General features: G+C 35.5%; 2 protein-coding genes across 2 annotated transcripts; one reads left to right on the plus strand and one right to left on the minus strand.

Annotated features, from left to right (window-relative positions):
* The first annotated feature begins 324 nt into the window (after positions 1-324).
* LOC145598002 (RHOMBOID-like protein 2) lies at positions 325-4,407 on the plus strand. Its single transcript, XM_081654289.1, has 5 exons — positions 325-898; positions 2,747-2,910; positions 3,046-3,209; positions 3,473-3,723; positions 4,055-4,407. The coding sequence occupies exons 1-5, from the start codon at positions 597-599 to the stop codon at positions 4,164-4,166; spliced, it is 993 nt and encodes a 330-aa protein (XP_081510415.1). The 5' UTR covers positions 325-596; the 3' UTR covers positions 4,167-4,407.
* Positions 4,408-6,097: 1,690 nt separating this feature from the next.
* LOC145599016 (protein IQ-DOMAIN 22-like) lies at positions 6,098-12,379 on the minus strand. Its single transcript, XM_081655426.1, has 4 exons — positions 11,295-12,379; positions 8,000-8,203; positions 7,262-7,339; positions 6,098-7,082 (listed from the first exon to the last, which is right to left on the minus strand). The coding sequence occupies exons 1-4, from the start codon at positions 11,742-11,744 to the stop codon at positions 6,306-6,308; spliced, it is 1,509 nt and encodes a 502-aa protein (XP_081511552.1). The 5' UTR covers positions 11,745-12,379; the 3' UTR covers positions 6,098-6,305.
* Between the last annotated feature and the right edge of the window lie 1,059 nt (positions 12,380-13,438).

Below are 13,438 nucleotides of genomic sequence, written 5' to 3' on the forward strand. Positions count from 1 at the left end.
TAATATAACATCAACATGACATGTTTATTGATATATTAACCAAGTGACATTTTTATGATTACTAAATTACTCGTATACAGTCTGAATTTTAACATTGTTTCATCACTACGACAATAGCCATAAATAGATATATAAAGTAAAAACACACACATTAAAAATATGAAATAACATCAGAATGTAATTTTACACCCGAGTAAAGATAGGATCCTTCTCCGCTCTTCACCATATAGGTCATTATCCATTACATAAAACGCGATTAAGACATGGTTTGATAGATAAATAATGTTACAAAATTCATAAAAACACAGGACAAATTAGCTGGGATTTAATCAATTTCAAGTCAATCACAAATTCACAACACAACCTCTTCAAATTCTCTCACTTTCTCTCTCCTCTCTCTCTTCTCTCCCAATTCCTCCCCTGTAAGAGTAACTTCACCGACTCGCATCAAAATTCAATTCAATTCAATCAATACCCACCCTATCACCAACACCCACTTCATCTTCTTCTTCATATATCAACCACTCTCAATTCTTCTTCAATCCACCATTAAAATTCAGAGAGAGAAAATCAATCAAACAATCAATTAATTGAACATGGGTAGTAGAGATCCAGAGAAGAACAGAAATGTAAACGTGAATAATGTTAATTACGCAAATCAGTCGAATTACCCAGTTGCAGCATCTGGGTATCACATTGAATCTTCTGCAAGACAATGGACATCTTGGTTGGTACCCATGATTGTTGTTGCAAATGTTGCAATGTTTATAATTGTTATGTTCGTCAACAATTGCCCCAAAAATAATTTTGGGTTTAATACTTGTGTTGCTCGATTTCTGGGTCGCTTCTCTTTTCAACCTCTTAATGAGAACCCTCTTCTCGGCCCTTCTTCTAACACGTAATTTTCTACCCTTTTTATTTATTTTTTTGGGTTGATTTTAGTTGTTTTTAATTGGGTTTTTGATTTATTGGTGTTTTTTTCTTGTGATATTGCCTTCTTTTAGCTGATTTATTCTGAGTTTAGCTTGATTATTGGCTTTTATTGTGATTTTTTTCTTCTTTCAAGCTGATTTAGTGTAGGTTTATGGTGAAGTTAGCTATATTTTGGGCTGTTCTTGTGATTTTGTTCTTCTTTTCAGCTAATTTAGTGTAAGATTAAGATAAGTAATGTTGTTAGATTGAATTTAGTTTATTTAGTATGGGTTTTTAAAGAACTGTTGTGGGGTTTCTTATTATGCTTAATCTTTGTGAATTTAATGTGGGTTTCTGATTAATTGATGTGGGGTTTCAGATTTTTAAGTGATTGTGTGGTTAGTAATCTCAAAGTAGCTGTTTTTGCTTGATTTTTATTGCTAAATCTACTGTATTAGCAACTGCCGTCTGGGTGAGTTTTGAGAATGTGGACTTGTGGAATTCAGAAATACTGATTCTTAATTTTAACCTAGGCATCTGGGATTGCTTGAATTCGTTACTTGCTTAGTCGAAATCAATTTTTATTGGGAATTTTCTTGCAATATGTTTACGAATTTTGTTTGATTGGGTGTTTGGGAGTATGATTCAATACATAGTAATTCATGGTACGAGACTATGTGGCTGTCACCTTCAAACCATCTTTATTGATTCAATCATGGGATTTATCCTCTATTTTATGCTTTCTTTCCATATAAAAAAGCATAAAAATCAGCTTTAATTTTTTTTGACTCGTTTATGTGATGACTGGGTTTATTTGCAAATAGAAAACCATTTTGAATTTGTCTTGCTTGCTTTTTTGGCCGATATTGTTGCAGTACTTGGTGAATGGTGAGCATACCATAAGTATTATATTGCTTACATATCTATGGACGTTTCTTTTATTTTTTGAATATTTCTTCCTTGTATGCATGCCATTATGTCATTGTGCTTGGCTGGACAATGGAAAAGTTTACTATTGTAAGTCAAGATACTTCCAGTGGAGGAAGTGTGTGTTTGTGAAAAAGCTTAACTAATTTGATATGAACTAATTAGTTCGCTTGTAGATTAAAATCAATTTCCGTACTCTCTCAGCTCCTTGTTAATCATAATTTGATTATTACAACTATAAAGGAGTATAACATAAATATCTGTTTTGAAACAATATTAATGCTGGCGTAGTCTCAAGGGCTATGAGTGAGAAGTTTTAATCAAAAACTCAAAGTATTTAACCGAAGTACCAAACTTAGTTGTTGTCATAAATTCTCAACTTAATATCATTTTGGGATACTTTTTAGTCCTTATACTTATCAGTCCTTTTATTCATAGCCCTAATGGCTATAATTAGCAAAAAACTTTAAACAATACTTTGGCATTGTAGGTGTTAGGTAACTGTAAAGATGATTGTTTTGATGTGCATTAGTTAACTAAATAGGATATCACTATGGGTTTTACTGAGTATGACTTAGAATGACATTATGGGGTAGGCCGGGTATCTGTTGTGTATGAGTAGTCTATGTTTAATTTGAGAATTCTAGTGTACGTTGGCTTTAGCATTGATTTTCTGGAGAATTGTTTTTGAGATGGGAATGAATATATTATTAACGAGCATTAAAAAGTTTGTGAATTTTTGTTGTGTTGTATGAAAATTTCTCTTTTACAACCCCCCCCCCCCCCACTCCCCTCGGAATTCCATAGCATAGCAGTATTGTTAAACTAGTCAACACTTAACACAAAACCATTTCTTTGTTACCCCTAACGATTTTTATTCTTATTGGTACATCATTGACTCCTGCAGATTAGTGAAACTGGGGGCTCTTAAATGGGATAAGGTGGTACATCAGCATGAAGGCTGGAGACTAATTACATGTATCTGGTTGCATGCTGGTGTAATCCATCTCCTTGTGAATATGTTGAGTTTGGTTTTCATTGGTATCCGCCTTGAACAACAGTTTGGATTTGGTATGGCCTCTTTTCTATAATCATAACAATTCGTGCATAAAACAAATTTTATATCCTCTGCGTGTGGCTGACTAAATGTAAAAGTAAATATACTATGGGGGACTCAAGGTTTGTTTTTTGTTTTACCCGTGGCAGTGCGCATTGGAATATTATACCTGTGTACAGGTATTGGTGGATCTGTAATGTCTTCACTCTTTCTCCAACAACAAATTTCTGTTGGAGCCTCTGGTGCTTTGTTTGGACTACTTGGTGCAATGCTTTCCGAGCTCTTTACTAATTGGACAATCTATGCAAACAAGGTAACAATATCTCGGTTTCTACTGACGAAGTAAAATTGAACAAGGGTTTTTATTTATGTGTGCTTATTCGATAATTAGTTTATCTAGTTTAGGAGTGTATTACTTGTGCTTCAATAAACCTAATGAATCAATTAATTTTTGTTATTGTTTTTTAGCTATTAACATAAGAGTATGTGATAAACACCAATAATTACAGAATACCTATAATATGTTGAAGTACACCTCAAGTTTATTTGTCTCTGAGTTTCTTTGCAATTTTGTAGGCTGCTGCATTGTTCACACTTATAATCATGATCGCAATCAACTTGGCAGTCGGAATCCTTCCCCACGTTGACAACTTTGCACACATTGGAGGATTTATATCAGGATTCCTATTTGGATTCGTGTTACTCTTACGTCCTCGATTTGGGTGGCTGGAGCGTCACGAAATGCCAGAACATGCACGTGTAAAATCCAAATATATGGCATATCAATTGGTGCTCTTCGCTATTGCTGCAGCGCTGCTTGTAGCTGGGTAAGAATTTTCACTATGATGAAACTCAGCGTTTTTTGTTCTAGAAGTGTTTTCCTTTGAGATCATACATCTTACAGATACATACATACTCCCCGTTTATATGGTCCCTCCCCCCCTCCCTCCCTCTCCCCCTTCTCGACTCCTTGAGAGATCATACAACATCATACAGAGATATGTGTTCACTGCTCATATTTAATGTGTATTGACCCTTATCCAAACCTAAAGCACCACATTGGTCTTTGGGTAACTGTTGCAATCATCTTCTCATATGTTTTGTTTCATTTTGTTGGTAGATTGATCAAATAATCATCATACGTGTTGTTTGTCACAGATTTACTGTTGGATTGGTAATGCTGTTCCAAGGAAAGAATGGAAATGACCATTGCAAATGGTGCCGTTACCTGAGCTGTGTGCCTACTTCAAAATGGAAGTGTGGAAACTGAGAAGAAAATGTCAGATTCCTCTCCTTCTTTTCTATGCGTTAATATATGTTCGCTTCCACGTTAGTTTCAAGTTTTTTTTCTTCTTTCTCGGCTTTTGGTTTTGGTTTATATAGATGGATGTCGGTTATCATTGTACATGGAGTAGTAGATAGTGATACGTATATCTGTTTTTTGTTTTTTTAATCAGTGTGTGTATAGAATGATTTATTAAATGGAAAGGTGTGTGTAATTGTTGTCCTTATATGTTGTGAATCAGCAACAGTGTAACATTTTTTTTATTCCTTTGTTTTGGTTTTTGCGAGTCTTTAGTTCGACTTAGTATTTTTTTTCGACGGGCTTTGACTTCTCCTTCCACAGTATGGGTTAAGGACTCCCTCAAATACTACCGTAGTACGAGTACATGTAAATTCACGCTGATACAACAATACAAATGATTTCAATTCAGTAACTCCAAGCATAGGAGAGCGAAGTCTTTCACGTCAATGCTGAATGATTCATATTAACATGATGAGTTATCAAATACGTCTCTTATTCACATTTCATTGGGCTAGGTCAATTTCACTAATTTCAGTTCGGATCAAAATCTTGTAATAGAGTTAGTTTAAGATGTTATTTATGTTTAGGTTTTAGTGAGCTCTAGATGACAATAACAGGTGATAAACAACATTAAAATTCTTAACCAATCAATCCAAATAAAGAAAATGATGTCCTTTTCGCCCGTCCGAAGAAGAAAATGATTTGTGTGGCTTTCTCTTGTACAATATGGTATAAAATCGATGAATATGCTTAAATGATTCGATGAAAATAGGAAGATATTAGGAAAGAAAGATGTAAGGGGGTAGTGGAAGTCGTCATCAGTTGATGTTGGGAAATTTGGAAAGTTAGGACCTGATTGCTTACCACTTTGCTATACAACCCCATCATTTCCTTATAATTTTTATTAATGCTCCATGATTATGAATGAAAGCCTATGAAATTAATACAAATAATATAGCTGTGCTGAATTGCTGATTAAACTCATCATATGTTGCAACTAATTCAAGCTCTTATTTTTCAAAGACCGGGTGATAACAATAATAATGTTAGAAACTTAGAATAATACAATCCTTACAATTGATAGAGTGACCCTTTACAAGAATAGCGTTATGTCATTCCCTAAGAAAAAGGAATGAGGCCTACAAGTAATCCAATTTCCTATCTTATGTTCCCTATCGTATAAATAGGAGTGATTATTGGAGCACAAAGTTTAAGTGATTGACCACACTATGTGGCTATTGTTACTTGGTCGGGAGTTATGTAGCTTAATCAGGGGTTACTTGTTCAAGGGATACTCGGCCACTCAGGGGTTACTCATTCGGCCAAGGACTACTCTCTCAGCCATGGGTTACTCTATCAGGGGCTATCCGATTAGTGTTTTGATGTGTGACAGCCGACCGTACAGAAAATGCGCTGTTATTGGAGACATATACGACGAAAAACAAGAGAAAGAGGAAGGTACCTACAAGTAAATTACTAAAATCCTTTTTCCTCTCATTCACACCGAACAGTTCACTAAATAGCCTTACTCATCGCGTACATTTAGCAATGTTCATGTGGGTGAAGTAGTACTTGTTAAGCAACAATACTAGTAAGTGAATAACAAACATAACCCTAAAATCACAAGCATTTAAAATGGGGTTGTATACAGCTTGGCTACATGGGTTAATGTGACCGTACCCTGACCGGCACTGTGTTGCCAATAATGATTACCACCACCACCGACAGCTAACCTTATTGAAATCCCTCATTATTATTTGTAACACTTCAATATTATTATAACTATACACAATCTCAACCAACTTCATCTTGGGATTTATAATGTTCCTTCATTCATATACATTTCAAGGGACCACACTCATATCTTGGTCACTTGGCTATTGTACTTACTTTTATAAAACATTTAATAAGATAACATTAGTTAATAATAATAATGACAATCTAGGTTCAACAATACTGAATATGAAGCATTAGCTTCCTTCTTTTGGGTTAGCCATATGAGTAGTATAACACTTGATTAATAAAAGTGAAAACAAACACTAATCCTAAGAAATTGCAACAAGTTAGACTAATTAGAGATTTAAACAAAACAAACTTTCTGTTCTAGTTGAGATACCCGCTGTAGTAAACTACTGTACTGTCCCTCACTGGCATGCCGAGCCTATCCAATCGTCCTGACCCGGGGTAAGCCTTGCTTGTGAAACTTGCATGCATAGCTGAAGCCCTTTGTGCATTTGATCTTGGGTGGTGCTCGCCAAGGCCGTGAATTGAGTATCTTTTAGTCAAACTTGTTCTTTCGTACTGAGGCCTTTGCTTTGGAGCACTAAGGGATCTCATTTTTGCCTTAGATGATTCTGTGTAAGCCATGTAGCTAGGACAGTCCGAGTACCCACTAAAACAACCGTCGCTCTTAGTAGGAGTAAATGTCCTTGAACTGTTGCCTCCCTGAGAGGCAGCTGAGCAGTATTGTGGGCTGTTTTCTGCTGTGCAATATGAGTTCTTTTCTTCGATGAAGTCTTGTGGAAGTAAAAGAGGTTTTAGGGATTGAACTACTTCACATGACGCGGGGCTTTGGACTGTGTGGTGAGTTGTCGAGTCCTTTGAGGTAGTCTGGCTGTGGCTTAGAAGCTCTGAAGTTAATAAGCCTGAGTGAGAGGACTCAAAGAGGCTTCTCCTTCTAAAGGTGTAATGGGGTTTCCCTGTGTCTATTTCGAGGATTTTATCTGCTCGATCATCGTCTATTAGGCATGTTCTTGAGGAGGCTGTAGCTCGAGAGTCCCACATTGGTTCCTCCATTCGAGGGTCTGACCAGGATGAGCCCAAGTTTATTTTATCCTGGTTCATGGAGTTCAATCGGCTACCTGACTTTGAACTAATCCTCTGAGGCAAGAAAAAAGAATTGAATCAATGCATGTCGCTTAACTATTAGAGAAGAAAAGATTGAAGGCTTTGAACTATTCCTCTGAGGCAAGATCATAGCCATGACTTTTCATTTCTCCAAACCTTGCACTGTGGTTCATTAGACAGACATAACTAATAATAAGCTATTTAGAGTATACCTTAATGTTAGGTGAATGATCCTGCTTTATGCTTTTAGCTCGAACAACTTGGTCAGATTTATCAGGGGTTGGGGGTCCCTATAAGACAGAATTCATACACATGAGATCACCAACACAATCAAGTTAGACTACAATCTACATGATAATATTCATCAAGAAGCATGGAGAATTCTAATGTACTTCCATAGTTTCATGGTACTACTTGGGTTAATTCATGCATTTTAAGATCAATAATGAATCAGATTAACAATCAATCAGAATTATATCAGTGAGCTAACTTTATGCAAAAAGACCTACATTGAATTATCACGAAAGATCGAGGCTTGGACACTGTCAAAGCTAAACCTAATAAGGAACTAATGCTAAAATCAGATTTTAAATACATCAGATTTAAGATTTTCTAAGATTTCCCATATTGAAACTTGGCTAACCAGCTGATAAAATGGTCAAACTAAGCCTGCATAACCAAATTGTAAACAAAAGCAGCTACTAAAAAAATGATTGACCAAGTCTTTCTAGCTCAATCATTAAAATTTCAACTCCAACCACCCCTTCACTTTTTACCTACTAAACAACTGATTATTTTCCAAAAGATTGTTAAAGATTTAAATCCATATATACTGTCACCACTGACTAAAGTAGAAAAATAATGCAAATTGGTCATATTTTTGTCAACATTCCTAAGAAAAAAAACTCAAAGAAGCTTCCTACAAATTCAACTTTATAAAGAATGCTTACTGGGTGAAGAAGAATGGGGCAAGATTTGGTAGATGAGAAAGGAGATTCAGGTATATAAGCACGGACCGATCTGGCCCGCGCTTGAGCCCGTAGCATAGCTTGCATGCAACGCATCGTTTCATTGGTTTTTCGTCTCATAATGTGTCCCCTGACAAGAGCCTGTAGTTTTACCAGCCCTTTCAATGCTCGCAATGCTCTCCTGGCCTGCATGTATGATTAACATAACAAGTTGATTAATGCATTCAATATTTTCTGAACCAACCAAAAACATTACAATCAACATTTCATTTCAATTCAATCAATTAGTTACATTTACAAAGTTTTTGGCGCCAAAGAGTAATGCACAAAATAACATGATTTTTTTAATTAAAAAAAAAAAGGCAACAAGGTGCCAAAAGAGAAGCTTTTTTGTGCACAGTTTCCCTGAAAAAAAGGGAAAGGACAAAATATTCAAGAAAGACAGAGACAATTCAACTAATACAGAGTTCAGATTTGCAGGCGCCTAAAAAAAATACACAGTTCTGAATATAATCCAAACATAAACAGTATTCATGCAAATACTTTACTCTAAATTTGTTCTTTAGTACCAGAGTTAGATCCCATAATCTCAAGGGGTCAACACCCTATATTTGAATGTTAGAATTAGAACAATGTTTACTCACTTTGACCCTACATAGAAATCTCAATTTGGCTTTGTACACGTTTTTCGAAAAGTGAATGACAAAAATAAAACAGCGTAGGTTAGGGTCTGTTCTCATACGTTTATTTTCAGTTCAGTTTAGTTTAGTTCAGCTCAGCGCCTAATTTCCTTCTCTTATAAATTATTCATTTCAGTTCAGTTAAGCTCTAATAAGTTCAGTTCAATGAGCTGAGTTCAGTCAATAAGAACAGACCCTTAATTGATTAAAGATAAAGAACGATGAAAAAAATGGGATTTGATTAATTAAAAGTGAACATAAGATACGATTTGCTAATCAATTTATAATTAAAGGTACATAAAATAGAACAAAACGATAGAAAGTAAGACTTTTATTTGGAAGCAGAGAGACTACAACGCTTAATAGTTTATACACTATGCGATAGAATACACCTAAATAAAAACTAGAAAATGCCTTGTGCAATCGTTACAAGATAATTACTTTTCACCATTGGAAATAGTAATTTAGAGCCTTAGAGGCTTTCTTTCCCATTTCTCACCAAAAAAAAAATGTGGGGACTTTGAGGAGAGTCCACAATATTCCACAAAGCTCAAGAGCAAGAACAAAAAGGAGAACAAAAGCCAAAAGGACAGTTTGCCAACTCCATGTTAAAATCAAGAAGAAAAGTAAAATGATCCAATGTATGCATGCATGTTTTGTCAAAGTCCCTATTTTGTCCTTTGGCTATTACCAATGGACAGTAGTTACCACTAAAGTTTAAGGAACAAACAAGAATAATCACCATTGGATAAAATCTCTGTATCACTTGTTATATCAATGGAGTAATACAAACAATACAAAACAATACTCGTACTTCTACTAGACTACTAGTAGTGATGAATAAATTATAGTATGACGGAGTAATAAAAAGCCGAAAGGAGGGATTATTAGTTTAAGGAAAAGGAAAAAGTTTCTTATAATACGAAGGTAATAGAGTTGTTAATAAGCTCGAGTCTTAAGAATCAAATCTAAATCACTTGCTCATTAACATAATACCTCTACAAGTTTAAACCACAATCAAAACTTCTAACAAGTGTAGGATTTTGACCAAAGTATTATAGCTCAATAATACACGTACATGACACAACCTTACAATTTAGATTACACATAAACTTCGTGTGCATCATTCATTGTCGGTCCAAAATTATTAAAATCACAACACATACATTAAAAAATGCATTGTTATCATCAACTAGCATATATTAATCAGCAATCATGTTGTTTTCGAGGGTCGGCAAGTCCAAAATGTCCAGCTTAAACCCCACAACCAAAAACCAGATGACATTGAGACAAAGAAGTGTTCAATGGGAGTTGACCAATAAGACTACATGTCTCATTTTGCATCTAATTCTCACCAATTTTGACCTCTTTAATCCAAAAACTTACATGTGGTTAGTGATGAGATGATGAACAACCAAATGAACATTAAAACAAAAAAGAAACTATCTTTATTCGAATTTAATTGTCACATTACTAGTTGAAATGAAGAGGACGAGTAAAACACAAAATGGGGGTGACAAAATTCGTATAGGTACGACGAAAGCACGTACAACAGCAATTGCTGGGTACTTGCTTGAGGGTAACAAGAAACAACCCATGAGCTGTATATTTGCCAAATCCGTGTATTGGCATTATCAACCATTAAACCACCAACTTACAATATACTCCTATTTCTTCCTATATTCATACACCTACTATTGGAGTTCCATTAAATAATACTTGTACTCCGTACCACAATATTGTCAATGTCCATACATAGATAATTACCATTTTATCCCCTTTAATTGGAAAGAGCATACTCGAACTTATAATACTATGTATAATTCTCCTAAATCCCAATTAGTTATTCCCAAATCCCGATTAATTGCGTTCTTCCCAAAGTTTTAATAAAAATAATAAAATCTAGTACATGAACCAAACATTAAATAGAAACTTGTAAAGCAAACCTAATAAACCAATCAAACAATTCAAGACTTGATTTTTACGGAGTATGATCCGCCCTTAATATCGAATTTTGTCTAACACCTTATATTAAATATCATCTATATCACTAGTATTTCTAACTTTCGGTGTAAAAAAACACCCCTCTCCCTCGAATCAAATCTCGTCTATATCCCTACTCCTTACAAAAGTTGCGGACTTTCCACTAAATAGAAAACACCCTAACCCCTAATATCGAATACTGCCTACACGAGTCCTCTTACTAATATCAAATCTCGTCTACATCACTTACTCCGTACAATGAAAAGTCTTAAGAAAAGTTGGCAAAACTAGCACAAAATGACTAAACAACCACTAATAATGAGTTCCCACAAAAACAAAAGCTCTTAAAATTGCACATGCTATCATCCCTACCTTTCCAAACCCATTACTCTACAGTCTAGAACACTCTCACAATCACTAAGTGGGGGAATGTGGGTTACCAATTTCCCGCGTTTGGTACCGTCGAAAACCACTTACTCAAAACCCATGAACCCACGTCACGACACTCCAACCCAGCTCACTCAATCACTCTCAAACAAACAAACACACCGTACGACACTACGACACCGTTTTATATAAAATAAAAATAAATAAAAAAATAAAAATCAACTAACCAAATAACCGCGAAAGTGGGACTGGATGACGACAGCAGCAGAACTCCATTGCTCTCTGCTATCCTCGGCCGATATTGCACCACCTTTGTCATTACAATTATACGTATTGCTATTACTATTACTATTACTATTACTATTACTGTTACACCTTCCGCTGTTAGTCAGCCGGACAACAGCCGCAGCGGCTTGTGCGGCTGCAACAGCGGCTTCGGCAACGGCTGCTGTGGCTGCTGCTACGGCAATTGCGTGTTTGTTCGCGTCATCTTCTCCGCTGATTGCAGTCGACAAAGGAGGAGGAGAAGGTTTAGTGTTGTTAGAGGTGGATTTGTCACGGTAGGATTTGACGAAGCTCCACCTGCGCTTGTCTTTGGGTTGTTTTTTTGGGGTTGGGTTCGGGTCGGGTTGTTTTAAGCCCAATAGGGCCCGGAACCATCTGGAAGCTTTGCCCATAAGAGGGGCATTTGAATTGAAGGAGAGAGAAAATGGAGGAAGGAGATATAAATGGAAAGGGAAGGATTAAAATGGGGTGTAGTGTAGTGTACTTTGAAATGAATAATTGTGTTGAGCAATTAGGTTTTGATGATTATAAACTAATGATGATTATCTATCTAACGTGTATGTTAAGTTGTGCATAGAAAGAGCAAGTTATGCTTGGAACAGGATACAAGGAACCTGAGTAATGACAGGTATATATGTAAGGAACTTGAGCAATATAGGATAAGCAATAGAGGAACAAGAACAACGATAAGTGTTATGGTTGATAAGCATGATGATGGCTAAGGAACCATGAAGGTAACTATGTAAACATGTGTTTGCATATATTAGCTTCATAAGGTAAGTATCCTATACATATATAGGTCATGTATGTGTAGGAGTCTTTTAATTTAGTTTAGTTTTCTTTATTGTTTTTATAAATGAAAAAACTAACCTTCTGAGTTACTTTGTTATCCTCAGAAGTTTGCTCAGTTTGTCATCATTAAAAAGGGGCAACTTGTTGACCCTTATGAGGTTTTGATGATGATGTTAAGAATTGAGCAAACTTCCATTTAATAAGGATTTTCTAGTGTTGTGATGTTGGCAGGTTCAGTAAGCGTAGAGGGCTGAAGTAGGAACTGGAACAAAGGAACTTTGGAAGATCCATGAGGACAAGTAAAGAACAGAAGAAGAGTTCCAGCAATGGAACTTCCCGAAGTTTCTCAACAGGAACTTCAAAACGGGTGTAACGACCTGGTTCTGGTGTAATGCTGGGGCAAACCCTAAGATCCAGAATATATCAAGACTACAGGATTCCAGAACAAGAGTTTCAGAGAAGCAACATGAAGACAGAGAAATAGAAGTATATTGCTCTAGGATTCATGTAAGTATGTTGGACATAAAAGTCGGTCTGGAACAAGTCTATATGGAACCAAGGTGAACTCCAAACAGTTAATGAAATTAGAGTGACTGACTTGTCAGGAACTCAGAGACTGTCAGAGTTCAGGAACCTAATAGGAACTTAAGTATGCACGTCGTTAAAAGTCGGTTTTAATGATATATATATTTACTTAATACGTGCATATCTTTTAGGGATTTGGTTTTACTGAATAAAGATATTTATCTTCTAATAAATCCCTTTTGGAAAAAGATAAATTTTGTTTAAAAAGTATTTTTAAACTAAAAGATAAGATTGGAATAAAAGCTGATTTTATGCTAAGTTATCTTATTATTATTGACAGATTTTATTCTGAACAAAAAGATATATTTTCGGAAAACTTGTTTTTAGAAAATATCTTTTAAACTTATCTTTTCAGAAAATCTATCTTTTTCAAGATGAAATGAATATTTCGAGTGTACTATAAATATGCTCATAAGTATTCATTCAAAGTTGAGGCTGACGAAGTGTAGTGGTCGTGCTTAATGGTTTTATCCTTCACCACGAAGCTAAGTCAGTTCTCCTGGTCAAAGTTCCTATCAGGTTTTGGTTACAGTACGTCCAGTGAGTTCCAGACAGGTCTCGAGTGTCCAATATATTAGTTTTATCTCTTTATTCATAGATATGTATTTAGGGATATTCAATGAGATCTTGTAATGGAAAAAGGGTTTTGAGTGTTTTGTATTTTGGGGTGAGATTGTGAATTCTCTTAAATTCACGCAAGTGATGAGTT

The sequence above is a fragment of the Chenopodium album genome, chromosome 20 (genome assembly GCF_948465745.1).
Source record: "Chenopodium album chromosome 20, dcCheAlbu1.1, whole genome shotgun sequence".
Taxonomy (NCBI): domain Eukaryota; kingdom Viridiplantae; phylum Streptophyta; class Magnoliopsida; order Caryophyllales; family Amaranthaceae; genus Chenopodium; species Chenopodium album.

Bases quoted from the DNA above. Each gene is read 5' to 3' on its own strand.
- LOC145598002 (XM_081654289.1), top strand. From the start codon at position 597: ATGGGTAGTAGAGATCCAGAGAAGAACAGAAATGTAAACGTGAATAAT. The intron at 2,911-3,045 runs GTATGGCCTCTT...TACCCGTGGCAG, and splicing joins TGAACAACAGTTTGGATTTG to TGCGCATTGGAATATTATAC. The intron at 3,210-3,472 runs GTAACAATATCT...GCAATTTTGTAG, and splicing joins GGACAATCTATGCAAACAAG to GCTGCTGCATTGTTCACACT.
- LOC145599016 (XM_081655426.1), bottom strand. From the start codon at position 11,744: ATGGGCAAAGCTTCCAGATGGTTCCGGGCCCTATTGGGCTTAAAACAA. The intron at 7,340-7,999 runs GTAAGCATTCTT...TCTGTCTTATAG, and splicing joins GCCCCATTCTTCTTCACCCA to GGACCCCCAACCCCTGATAA. The intron at 7,083-7,261 runs GTATACTCTAAA...TTCTTGCCTCAG, and splicing joins ATCATTCACCTAACATTAAG to AGGATTAGTTCAAAGTCAGG.